The following is a 14,013-nucleotide window of genomic DNA, read 5'->3' as shown; positions in this document are numbered from 1 at the left end:
GCAGACAACTCATTAGTCACTCCAGCTCTCAGAAAGTGGCATAACATGCCTTTTATTTTTCCTCTATCGGGGAATATGTTGACCTATGAGGACTACTCGCCTTTCAGTTGACTTCCCATATTCACTTTGTCTTTCCTTTTATAAAAATTTGCAACGTGGCATTTCGGGATGATATTTCAAAGTGTGTATGAGTTTAGAGAGGCTATTGCAAAATATGATCCAAGAAGGGTAAACATTTTTTAAGGGAAAAACCACATCTTCATATGAGAAGTCAAACGAAAGCCGAATGGCCAAAATTTTCTCCGATTAAGGAAAACTAAGGGACACATTATGTCCTTGACATAACTTTTAGAGGAATTTGAGTGGCTAATAGGTTGTCAACTTAGGTGACAAAGTGATAAAAAAAATGGATAACTTTATGGCGCTTCGTATGGTTTAAATCAAGACTATATTTAATTCTAACGTTTTAAAAGGAAGTGCAAATTTAGCCATAATGTATGAAATTGTGCAAATTAAATCCTATAACGTTTATAAGAAATATCAATTTTAGCCATATGTTATCGAAAATCAGATAAAACTGGTTTGGCTAGTATTTAACTGTCACTTTAGACATTCCAAATATCAATCATGTCTAGGTCATTTAGTGCATTACTAACAAAATCATAAAATTCTGTTAAAATGCTAAAAGCTAAATCTGATATACATATAAGTTAATACAAATTTTTGGTCAAATTGTCTAAAATATTTACTATAATATTAATATAGTTGCAAAAAACCCAATAAAAAAGATGTACGAAATTGCTTTAATTTATCGATAAACTTGTTTGGAAGGTCTGATGTGACAGTTAAATAACAATCAAACTAATATTTTCAAATTTTTGATAGCGTAGAGTTAAAACTAATCTTGCCTGAAAATGTCAGAGTTAAATTTGCATAGTTTCATATGTTAAAGTTAAATATGCGCTTCGCTTTAAACGTAACAGCTAAATTTGACCCTTACCCCTAACTTTTAATGTATATGTTAGGGATGGGGTAAATTTTATACGTGGTTTACAACTTTTTTTTTTTCACATTTTGATGTTCAACCTTCAATTTTACAAATAAAACTGTACAACCTTTTGCTGACCTTCCGCTGAAGTGTATAACCAGTAATTATAACCTGTCAACGCGTCACGTTAGCAATTTGACCTCCCTAAAAGTTAAAATTGCTGACATCGCATATTGACCGGTTAAATTTTGAGTTTTAGGGGTTCAAAATTGCTCACGTTTCGCGTTTACTTCTCATTGATCGGTCACAATTACGGGTTGCACACATTAATGAAAGTTACCAAAAAAATTGTAAAGTTTTATGTGCAAAATTGAAAGTTCTACATCAAATTATGAAATGGGTTAAAGGTAATACACTATGTAATTTACCCGTTAGGCATGTAATTGGACTTTAAGATAAATTTTAAATTTAGTGTGGTTAAATATATGATTTGCAAATTAAAAAGAGAAGTGAAATCATAATTCTCCAAATGGTAGAGAGAGAAAATGACAACGAAAAAAAAAATGATTACTAAAAACCAGAATGGAAAAAAGAATAAGAAAGCCTGGGTTTCTCAACTTACTCTATTTCATGCCTATTTATACTACCTTCAGTTCCACTTCTTCTTCCTCCTCATCTCCCCCTCTCTTTTTCTCACCTCCATTTTTGTGCAACATCAAGAACAACTACTGCTGCTCCTACTGTTCCATACATATTATTATTCCCCTAAATCTCCGATTCAAACAACCATGGGGAGAGGAAGAGTCGAGCTGAAGAGAATCGAGAACAAAATCAATCGGCAAGTCACTTTCACCAAAAGAAGAAACGGTTTATTGAAGAAAGCTTATGAACTCTCTGTTCTTTGCGACGCTGAAATCGCTCTCATCATCTTCTCTAGCCGCGGAAAGCTTTTCGAATTCGGTAGCAACGGGTACGTTAATTGATTGATTTGTAATTCTGAATAAGCCCTAATTTTAGAGGCGTTTCGAAATAGTCCGTTGATTGATCTGTGATTCTGTTACGGTTTGTGTTTGTGTTTGTTTTCTGTTTCTTCTCCGCTCTTTCTGTGTGTGTGTTTTGTTTGTTCAGTCTCTCTCTCTCTCCAGCCAATCTGTACGAATCAGAGACCGACACGTCGTTGTTTTTGGGGATTTTTTGATTTTAGGTTTTGAAAAGTGGAGCTATAGGTTAGGGATAATGATGAACAGTAGGTGTTTGATAGGGAAGAAAAAGTAAGTTCTGATCGGAAATTCAAATCAGCGTTTTCCTTTTGTTCTTATTCAGTCAAATCACCGAACGGTGCTGTTCATGGACCTCTGTGTAAGATCTAGGGTTTCGGTATCGATTAACTACTGTTTAGTCTTCTGGTTCTATTAATGCTCCTCCTCATCATCGTTATCTCTCTTTCAAATCATATAATTAATTGATTATACTGCAGGTCCATGTTTTTGAATTTTGAGCTTTGGATCTTTTCGATAATCTATGTGTATATCACTCATTTTGATTTAACTTTCACAGATTAAGAATAAAATTAGTTGATTAGTGTGATTATACCTGTTTGGCAGCACATCTAAAACTCTTGAGCGGTATCAACGTTGCTGCTCTACTCCTCAAGATAACAGCAGTTTTGAACGTGAAACTCAGGTTTGTTTAATTAATAGAAATTACTTGTTTGTTTTCCGAGATAGAGTTTAATTTGAAACTCAGTTAACTTAAAATTCTTTTTGCCTTGAATTTCAGAGCTGGTATCAAGAGGTAACAAAATTGAAGGCAAAATATGAATCTCTTCAACGCACTCAAAGGTTTTTTTTCTTGTTCATATGTGTTTAGCTATGTTGCACTTGAATTTTGATTCTGAAGTGTTTTATCTTTTTAAAATGTTTTGGAAACCTAAACTTTCGGGAAACTTGTAAAAAATGCTTCTGTCAAGCTTTTGTAATTTAAAAAAAAGTTGGAAACTCATTTTTTTTTGTATGTAATGATTTTTCAAAAGTAAATTAATGTTAATCCCATATTTAATGAACCTATATATTTTATAGATTATTTTGTTTTCAAAATGATTTTTTTTTCCAGTCTATTATGTAAACTTTTTTTTTTAAAAAAAAAAATTTGCGCAATGCGCTTACATTAAAGAAGAAAGAAAAATCCCCACCAGACCCGGATGTGATTCGAATCCATGACCTCCCAAGGCATAGGTAAGCTCTCAACCACTAGGCTAAGAGCTTCACCACTATGTAAACTTTATATATATATACTGTTTATTTGAGTTCGGAGAAGTATTTAACATTTCAGCTCAAACCGAAGAAAATATGATGTTTGGTTATATAATAATAACTTTTAGAGTTTTCTATGAAACTATAGAGTTTTAGAATTTTTTTTTTTAGCTTTCCATTAACAACTGTTTTTATTTATTTGATTTTGATAAAATTATCTTTTTTATTTTCACAAAACACATTTTCTAATGTTATTTTTATCTCTGTAATATTACTATTGAAAGAGTAAGATTTTACTCCACTCAATAAATTATTATTTATATAAATTATTTTTATTAAATTATTTATAACAATTTATTTTTATAATTTATTAAGTAAATAATTTATTAGTCCCTGCATTTTTACCTGACACATTGTTTAGTACTCATATTTTAATAATATATTGTTTAATTTTTTATTTTTGTTTTATCCTACGGTATAGTCCCTTATAGAAGGAGACTAAACTGTGTAATATTTCAAATATTTGAAGTCCCTCAGATATTTCAAATATTTTGAGAGATTAAACTATTTAATAAAACCAAAATTAAAAACTAAATATGAACATTTTAGTTAACCGTTAATCATAATTTTACCAAATACTAATAATTAATCGGTTAATAGTAAACATCAACAATAACATTATTAGTTAACAACTGAACGTGTTAATTATGACATTGATTTGTTAATGTTTCTAAAAGGCATTTGCTTGGGGAAGATCTTGGACCGTTGAGTGTCAAAGAACTACAAAATCTTGAGAAACAGCTGGAGGCAGCCCTAGCTATAGCTAGGCAAAGAAAGGTTAATTAATACTCAACCTCATTCATTTATATAAAAATATATAGAGTCTAATTTGTATGTAAAATAAATAAACTACTGAAACACAATGCGTCATAATTTGTTATCTGTATGTAGACACAGATTATGATACAGCAGATGGATGATCTCCGCAGAAAGGTAAGCACTTGCAAAGTAATTTGAGGAAATTATCCTAATTAACACAAATAATAAATAATATTCATGAAATAGCAGCAGCGTAAAAATGTTTTCGTGTCATAATTATGTATATAATTGTTATATTCTACATAATGATTATATATATAAAAAAAAAAAATCGTATTAAATGGATAGTCTCGGACGAATTATTTCTATAAATTATATTTTCGTGTCAAAAGTTGACAGTACTATAAACCATATTTATTACATTAATTTCCTAATACATCTTTGTTTATAACTGTTTGAAATTATTAAATTTAGAATAAATTAATAGTTTGTATTTCATTGAATAACTTATCAATTTAAGGGCATATTAGAAAAATATCAATAATGTTTCTTATTTTTCAGTATGTGCCAATATCAACATTTTTCATTCCAATGAAATAGGCATAACTCATCTTGTTAAATATAAATAATCATCAATTTTCTACTATACCCTTGTTTATTATGGTTTAAAATTACTAAAGATACAATAAAATAAATGTACTATTCATTAAAACACTTCATTAGCTAAGCATATATTAGGAAAATATCAATAATTTTGAAAGTTTTCTAGACATATTTTTACCTTTATTTATGAGCAGGATAGTTTATTTATATAAACATAAAAAGATAAATGGATGGTGGTTCATAATTATAACACTGAAATTTAATTAGAACCTAAAATTGGACCTAAAATTTTGTTATTTAAGGCATTATTTAACAGATAAATTATCAAAGGCGTATAGTTCAGTTGGTACAATCTGAAATTAAATGTAGGAATTTGTGGGTTCGAATCCATCCTCTTAAAAAAAAACGAATTCTTCACATTTTATTCCTCTACAAACAAATATTTGATATATATATATATATAAAATTGAATTGAATTCTTGAAAAATATTATACCAAAACATTTCCAAAGAAGGAGTTAATTGATAGATTAACTTTTGGTTTCTACACTTCGTTAGCAGGAGCGTCAGCTTGGAGACTTAAACAAGCAACTGAAATTGAAGGTCTTATATATATTAGTATATCATAAAATGAGTATTTGTAATATTATTACTATATATTATATTGATTATCATATATTTTTTGATATATGTTATAAGCTTCAGGTAGCTGCAGAAGGACAAAGCATGACGACCATCCAAGAAATGTGGAACTCTGGTGTAACAGATGGAAACAACAACTTCACTTTGCATCCTACTCAATCCCATTCAATGGACTGTGATCCTGGACCTGTCCTACAAATTGGGTACTCTTCTTTATTTCTTCTCTTATTACTAAATTATCAGATTATTAAACAAAATTACAAACAATTTAAGTTTACTTGATAAAATTAAGAAAATATCATTAGCTACTAACTACGTTAGGGTTGTAAACGGTTTGGGTACGGGGAATTCCCAATTAGAAATCATGTGGGGAACGGATAGGGATTGTTTCGACTCCCGCAAGCGGGGTCGGGGATCCTCGTAACCGTCCCTTATATGTTCCCACGAGGATCCCGCAGATTCCCCAATAAGTCGGAGAGAGGGGATAGATTCCACGTTTAACATTTAAATTTTGTTTTCTACATATTTTTATGTGATTCTTTTTAAAGTTATTAGGTTAGGTTGATTTTTTATTCTTTCTTTACACAACTCCATTCATACTCAATCTTATTCTTGTCATTATATAAGAAAATTGAGAAAAAATAAATTAAAAATTTTATATATATAAAAAATGAAATGGTGATCCCCCGATAAGTTGGAAAGAGAGGATAGTGCCCCCGTCCCCTAATAGAACTAGAAAAAAAAATATTGGTTCAGTTATTTACGTATTATAATTTCGGTTTGGTTTGGTTTGGTTTTATATTAAGAATAATTTGGTTATTGGTTAATATATTTTGGTTATTTCAGAAAAAAATAAGTGTAATAAAAAAACGAACCAAAATTTATATATAATATCAATATATATATGCTTTTATTATTTTACTATTATTTAATATCAAGATATTAATATTTTTTCTTTGTTTCATATTTATTTTATATTTGTTATACATTTTTTAAATTTTTTAACCTTTTAACTTATGTTAAAAAAAAAAAATCGGTTGGTCATTTATTGGTAATCGACCAATAAATTTTAGTTTGGTTATATTCGGTTATTATATTTGCTCGGTTTTAATAATTAGGAATATTTCAATTATGGTAACCAAAAGTTCGGTTCGGTTAGGGTATGTTGAGCATCTCCATCTTTGCTATCCATTTCTCCATTTTTCCCCAAACCTACTACATTTTCTAGCCAAAAAGGATATTTCTATTTTATTTTATTTCACATAAAACTTTTATGACTATTATATGCCAAACATAAATAAATATATCTCAAAACAATTTTTTTTTTGTTATTTTTTTAAAATATAATAATAAAATATTGTCATCTCCAAATAGAGTTATGAGTATTAGGATCTCTAATTAAAGTTGACTTGAGCGTTAAGGGTTTTTAGTCTCTTAAACTAGGTGTTAGGTTTGTACTCGGAAAAAAATCTTAATTGAAAGAAGGGTCACTTAAAAGGTATCTGAACAATTTTTAACCGAGTAATCAGATAAATGATAAAAAAAAAAGAGTTAGCATCTCCGGTTTGGATAAGAAAAATAGCTTGGATTGGAGAGAATGCGTTTGCAAAAATAGCATTTCTTTGTTAGTTTCGGCTATGATTGGAGACGTTCTTAATAACCGAACTGATTGATTGTTCCTCCTTTGTTGATTTGGGACTTATTAGTTCTTAATTAATTCTTAATCTATTGATTTTTCTATAATAACAGTAAAATAAATAAATAAACATTTATAAAAATAATTATTAAAAGGGATTAATTTATTCTTTTTTAATTAATTAACAGGTACCATCACTATGTTCAATCTGAAGGATCTTCTGTTCCAAGAAGTACCATAGTGAGTGAAACTAATTTCATGGAGGGATGGGTCCTTTGAAACGTTTCATCAAATTTAATTAAAAAAAGCAAGAAGATTAGCAATTGCATAATTAAACTCTATATATTAATGTTATATGTTTTTTACTATTATTATTATTATTTAATTAATGCCTAAGATGGTTTAGGACATTTTCAGACAATTAATGATGTGTAAGACATGCATATATTATATATATGAAACTGCTTAGTAATTAGTTTTCAAAATTTGTGTTTGTGATACTTAATTACAGGGCCGGCCCTGGGCATAGGCTCGGGTGCGGCCGGCCAGGGCCCAAGGCTAAAAGGGACCCAAAAATTTTAATTTTACTGAATATATACTATTTTTTTAGTTATAAATTTAGTTATAATACCTGTTAGGTCTAAAAATTGATTAAATAATATGATATTTTAGGTCTAAAATGGGTTCAAATTTCTATTTTTAAATTTTTAAGTACAATTTCTTTTATTAAGGGTCCATTATCTCTTATTTCGCATGGAGCCCCTAAAATGTCAGGACCGGCCCTATTTAATTATATAATTTTTTTTTTGAAACTAAAGAACTTTACATTAAACTTAAATCAGAACAAAGGACATCAACCAGAAAAGCGGGAGGACCGTCCCACTCACTACGTACAGACATAGATCCGACTGCCCTAGCTAGTGTATGAGCGGCCTGGTTCGCTAAACGTCTAACAAAAGAGATAGCTATATAATCTAAATCTTGCATAATAGAAAGACAATCATGAATAATATCAGATAAATAAGAAAATTGCACCGATGGTTGTGTGATTGCCATAACAACTGATAAACAGTCGATTTGTATTGTAACTCGTCTATGCGGAATTGATTTCAACCAAGACAAAGCTTCACGTACAACCATAGCCTCGGTTAAAATTGGTTCAAAATGCCCCTCAATTGCACCATGCATTGCATATTCACATTGCCCCTGATGATTTCTGAGTAAGAAGCCAAATGAACAAAAATCCTTCTCCTTACTGACACCTGCATCGACATTACAGTACCATTGATTCTCAGGTGGTCGTTGCCAGGACGTATTCGCTGCTGTTGGACATCTCGCTGATACTGTTCGACTGATTTGCGCATTCCGCCAACCTTCCAATTCCTGCCGAGCTTCGCTTATAATACGACTTGGGGTTGTGATCTTTCTTTCCCAAACATAAACATTACGTGCTCTCCATAAAGACCAGAACACCATTACTATTCTTTCAACTGTCAGTTTATTCAATCTATTCACTTCTGTGGCCAGCCAGATCCGTATTGATCCCACTCTGTTCATACGATCATCTCCAAAGAATAGCCTCCATGTATCCGATGCAACTGGACATTGGAGGAATACATGTTCGTCGTCTTCACCAATTGATTGACATCGATTACAGATGTTATCAATTGCACAATGCCTGCGATTCAGATTAGAAACCGTAGAAAGCGTATTAATGAAAAAACGCCATGTACAGTTTTTTATATATTTAAGGCCTAATATACAAATAACCCTCTGAACTTGTCCAAATGTTGCAACTGCCCCCCTCAACTTTCAATTGTAACAACTTACCCCTTAAACTTGTCCAATTGTAAAACATAACCCCAAATTGAGAATTTTTTTACCCCGTATTTGAAGCAACCGTAAAAAAGTTTCCCCGGATTCGTATCACGCCAAAGATCTGATTATCATACTCCACGAGCGTTGCAGATTTTGTATTTCACGTGTTTCTTCAATTGTAGTCCATGTCAGCAATTTGGGGTTGTGTTTTACAATTGGACAAGTTTAAGAGGTAAGTTGTTACAATTGGACAAGTTTGAGGGGTAAGTTGTTACAATTGAAAGTTGGAGGGGGCAGTTGCAACATTTGAACAAGTTTAGGGGGTTATTTATGTATTAAGCCTATATTTAATTATATATTTCAATTAAAGAAACCAAATATTAAGCATCAGGTTTATATATTAAATTGGGTTTCAATTTTTTCTTTCCCCTATCTTATTGCGACTAATGTGCGGCAAAATTTGAGTACAATAGTTATTGGCCTAATATACAAATAATCCCTGAAATTGTCCAAATGTTGTAACTGTCCCCCGAACTTTCAATTGTAACAACTTACCCTTCAAACTTATCCAATTGTAAAACATAACCCCTCAAACTTGTCCAATTGTAAAACATAACCCCAAAATGCTGACATGCACTGCAATTGAAGAAACACGTGAAATATAAAAGCTGCAACGCTTATGGAATGTGATAATCAGATCTTTGGCGTGATACGAATCCGGAAAAACGTTTTTACGGTTGCTTTAAGTACGGGGTAAAAAAATTTCCAATTTCGGGTTATGTTTTACAATTGGACAAATTTAAAAGGTAAGTTGTTATAATTGAAAGTTGGAGGAGACAGTTGCAACATTTGAACAAGTTCAGAGGGTTATTTGTGTATTACGCCATAATTATTTATATGAATAGTCAAAATAAAAAATCATGATGGATGTAGGTAGAATTTCAAAGGAAATCCCTGTTCTTGGTTTCGATTCAACTAGAGTTGTTCATATGTTTGGGTATCCGTCTGGTTCGTTACGATTTTATGCTCTTGTTCAAGAATCCTAATTTGAACAGGAAAATTATATCAGGCTTGACGGTGTATTCTAACTTTGTCTAAGTCTGTCTATTTGTATCGGGCTTGGATTTATATAAATAAAGTAGGATTCATTTGCTTGGATTGGATTCAGAATTTGTTTTTAAAGCCCAAACCAGATTCGGTCTGAGCCCAGTTAAATTTTGATTGTTGGGTCAAGTACATGAATATCATAATTAACTACAAAATTACACCTAAATCATATCACCAAACTTAATTTTTAATATGTCATTATTCTCTATATATTATGATTTTATACTATAATTTAAAAAATTTAGACTCCAATTCATTAAATCATAAAACTTAGAAAATATATTCTAGACTTCTAATTTATAAATTTTAATCCTTAAAAGTACTGATTTTACTAGTTTGACATAATCCAAAATTATGACTTGACATAGTTGTAAATAGTTTTTAGAAGATGAATTTCTCTGTAATTTTCCCTTGATTGTTTTCAGTTAGAAGTTTGGGAAAATTATACTGAAATTCAATTTTTAAAAACTATTTACAACTATGTCAAATCATAATTTTAGATTATATCAAATTAGTAAAATTAATACTTTTAATATATTTTAAGGATTAGAATTTATAAATTAGAAGTCTAGAATATATTTTCTAGGGTTTATGATTTATGAATTAGAGTCCAAATTTTTAAATTATGATGTAAAATCATAATGTATAGAGAATAATGACATATTAAGAATTAAGTTTGGTGATATGACTTAGTTGTAATTTTGTACTTAATCGTGATATTCATGTATTTGACCCGAGAAGTTTGTGAGTCCGTATCTAAAGTTGGTTCGACGCTCGGTATCTCCACATCTAATTTTATAAAAATAAATCTTTTTTTTGGATAAAATGTCACGTATCACTTCATTCGATGGAAAAGTACAGATACAGATATATCATGAAAATTAGGAAGTATAAAACCTCACACCCATAAGATCCACATAGGAAAAAAAAGACTGCAATGAGCAATAAAAACCATGAAAGGTACAACTAATACAAAGGAAATAAAAATCATATACTCCTCGAAAGTCGAATCTCGTTGAACTACTGCTACAAACCATTCTTCATCATTTAAACTCTTTCGGACGTTTGGATCTGAGTCATTTTCTATTGTGCAACCACGCAGATCTGCTCGTGCTAAACCCAAAAAAAGGATAAATTAAAAAAGTATAGCTAACAAACGTAAATCTAACGAAAAAGAACTTCGATAAGGTATCTGATTTCAACCCAGCTAAAAGAAAATGCAAATATAACGCTAAAATTAAATTTAAAAGATAGATAGGTTCCTTCTTCCTCTCAGGAGTAGACCTGATAAGAAGGGAGTCAATGAAAATATGAAAAAACAAAGAGAAAAGAAAAAGGAGACTAGAGAAGGGAAGAAGAAGTTCCCAGGAAAGAAAAAAAAAGGAAGAAAGAGGTGAGACCTTCTCACTCTAGAAAAAGTTGGATTTAGGAATAAAAATAAATATAAAGTTGTGAAATAATAGGGTAAATTACATCCATGGCCACTGAACTTTACCATTTTAACATTGTGGTCACTGAACTTTAATTTTTAACAGTATAGCCACCGAACTTTACACTTTTTAACACCGGTTGCCACTTAACACCTCAAAACGACCGTTGACGGCCTCAAAATAAAAAATTCGAAGAGTTAATGATATTCTAAGGAACTTTAATTCTTGAAAATTTTCATTTAAAGGTCCTTTAGGTGTTGTTTGGTTAGGAGAGATAAAGTAATTTTTAGAGAGAGAAAGCTCCAAAAAAATGTGATTTTTGGAAAGTAAAAAATGTGGTTTTATGGTAAATATCGTTCTGAACAACTTTAATTCTTGAATATTTTCATTTCGAGGTCGTTAACGGTTATTTTGAGGAGTTAGTTAAAATTGAGTGGCCACCAATGTTAAAAAGTGTAAAGTTCGGTGGCCATATCGTTAAGAATTGAAGTTCAGTGGCCATAATATTAGAATGGGTAAAGTTCAGTGGCCATAGGTGTAGTTTACCCTGAAATAATATGTCGAACAAATATTTAATCATAACCTTTTCAGCTTATAATCCTTTTGGGTTTTTTTAAACGAAATAATGAGTATTACAAATCAAATTAGGTGTTTTCTATGGTTACTTTGTTTTTTACAAAGTAAAGCTTACTTTATTTTCTTCACCATTGGATGATGGTGGACTTTAACAAAGTAAGTTCATCCAATGGTGGTAAAAACAAAGTAAGATTTACTTTGTTAAAAACAAAGTAAGCATAGCCTAACTCATCAAATTAATCAGTCTCCAACAGGTTTATAAACTATAGAGGAATAATATCCGTTATAGTTATAGTTATTACGGAAGATGACAAATCTAGTCTAGCTGCCTCATCTACCACTCGATTCGAGGTCTTACGAAGAAACTGGAAACGTACAACGTGGAAGTACTTCCCTAATAGCACGACAATCAGCTAAAACTAGTCCTAGGCTTGAAAAATCATCTCTCGTCTCCAAACGCAACGCTTTAATTACCACTTGAGAGCATCTCCCTGCACACAAACCACACCATCTCCCCTTTCTTTTATCCAACTCAGCGCCACCCGACATGAAATTGCCTCAGCTAGAGTCGGTGAAAATTGCCCTTGGATCTGCCTAAACCGAATTGCCACAAAAGAACCCCACCATTGACTGAACTCCGATGAATATGCATTCCTGAAGCGCGCAATCATTAAGCAGTTCCAAGTCCATAATATTACGGGACTCCAAAGTAAAAGGTGGGAGACGGATTGATCATACAGTAAACAAAACGGACACAAATTTCAATATCAACACTACGAGTATAAAAAAACTGCATATTTCTCTACTTCTTTCTTTTCCAAATCAAAATCTCATTGGTTTTTGTTGATCTACTTTGAGGAGAAAGAAGAAAGTTTGTCTTTCTTTTTCCTCCTCCCACCGGGTTAGGTTTTGTATTTTTTTGTTTGTTTGTTATTTTTTTTTCTAATCAGTGTTCATATATTTTTCGGATCTCTATATTTGTCTGAATTGTATCTGTTCCAAATTATTCTTTTATTTATACCTTTTTCGGATTTAGCAAGAGCGGAAACGATTTATTTTATACATGTATCAATAGATCTATGTGGTTGCAACAAAAGAAAGGACTCTGATCCGAATGTTCGAAAGGGCTTGAATGATGAAGATCGGATTACAGTTGCTTTTCTATAGATTTGGATTTCCAAGAAATATATGGTTCATTGTTTTTTTTGTGTGTTTTATACATTTTATGGTTTTTTCTTGCTCTTTGTAGTCGTCTTCGTCCCTTCGTGGATTTTATAGGTTTTATTCCTTATGATTTTCTGATTGTATTTGGACTTTTTTCATCTAATGAATATAGAAGCATTTTCATCAAAATATATATATATATATATATATATATATATATATATATATGGTTTATTATATATGTTTCCCTCTCCATTTATTTTTTGAAAAATAATCGATTTTAGGAAAAATTAGTATTTGTTAATGAAAAATATATTTTAAGAAATTAAAAGACCATTGTTTATTAATTCTAATATACATGCATGGAATTCAATAAATAAGTTTGTTTCAAATAAAATTTGGACAGTAATTTATTTGGAAGTAAGTTGCTATTATCAAGTTCTTAACGGTGTTTGTTAGAAGGGATATAGGAGGTGGGACATGGATAAAAAAACACGAGATAATTTATTCTGTATTTGTTTGCGAGATAGAAGAGTGAGACGGATGAGAGATTTATCCCTCAACTCCTATACCTAGGGGAGGGGGGTATAAGGAGGTGAGATAAGCTCCTGCGATTTTAATAGGATGGAAAAGTCCATCCTATCCCTCAAATTAATGTTATGTAGTTTAAATAAGGTTAAAATAGTAAAATGTATTATTTTATCCACATCTCTATCCCACATACCAAACATTGAATAATAATTCTCGACTATCATATTTTTATCCTTATCCCAACCATTTATCATTATCCATATCCCAACCTTTATCCCTATCACTATCACTATCCCAATAGAATACCAAACGCCCCTTAAGTTCTTTAAAAAAGAATTAGATTGACAAATTGTTAGCATTTTTTTCATTACAATTGTTAATTTTTCTTTATAATTTCGAATTATTTGTTCGTTTTGATTCTTATAGTTATAATACGATCTTTCAGAGA

The 14,013-nt window shown here is 30.8% G+C and overlaps 1 protein-coding gene across 9 annotated transcripts; it reads left to right on the top strand.

Moving 5' to 3' along the window:
* The first annotated feature begins 1,538 nt into the window (after positions 1-1,538).
* On the top strand, positions 1,539-7,418 carry LOC136220244 (agamous-like MADS-box protein MADS3). Of its 9 annotated transcripts, none has more exons than XM_066008032.1 (8): positions 1,539-1,958; positions 2,593-2,671; positions 2,768-2,829; positions 3,978-4,077; positions 4,192-4,233; positions 5,223-5,264; positions 5,361-5,506; positions 7,128-7,418. In XM_066008032.1, the coding sequence occupies exons 1-8, from the start codon at positions 1,552-1,554 to the stop codon at positions 7,216-7,218; spliced, it is 969 nt and encodes a 322-aa protein (XP_065864104.1). In that variant the 5' UTR covers positions 1,539-1,551; the 3' UTR covers positions 7,219-7,418. The 9 variants fall into 9 exon arrangements, with proteins under 9 accessions (XP_065864104.1, XP_065864106.1, XP_065864103.1 ...); XM_066008034.1 differs by having other exon boundaries at positions 5,220-5,264; positions 5,367-5,506; XM_066008031.1 differs by having other exon boundaries at positions 5,220-5,264.
* Positions 7,419-14,013: the final 6,595 nt, after the last annotated feature.

The sequence above is a fragment of the Euphorbia lathyris genome, chromosome 2 (genome assembly GCF_963576675.1).
Source record: "Euphorbia lathyris chromosome 2, ddEupLath1.1, whole genome shotgun sequence".
Lineage (NCBI taxonomy): Eukaryota > Viridiplantae > Streptophyta > Magnoliopsida > Malpighiales > Euphorbiaceae > Euphorbia > Euphorbia lathyris.
Note: the sequence above shows the minus strand (reverse complement) of the source record. Positions and strands in the feature narration are given on the sequence as shown.

What these genes read in the sequence shown, in the direction of transcription:
- LOC136220244 (XM_066008031.1), top strand. Translation starts at nt 1,552, where the DNA reads ATGATTACTAAAAACCAGAATGGAAAAAAGAATAAGAAAGCCTGGGTT. An exon ending in CTATAGCTAGGCAAAGAAAG is followed by an intron (nt 4,078 to 4,191) that starts GTTAATTAATAC and finishes ATCTGTATGTAG; the next exon opens with ACACAGATTATGATACAGCA. An exon ending in ACAAGCAACTGAAATTGAAG is followed by an intron (nt 5,265 to 5,360) that starts GTCTTATATATA and finishes ATATGTTATAAG; the next exon opens with CTTCAGGTAGCTGCAGAAGG.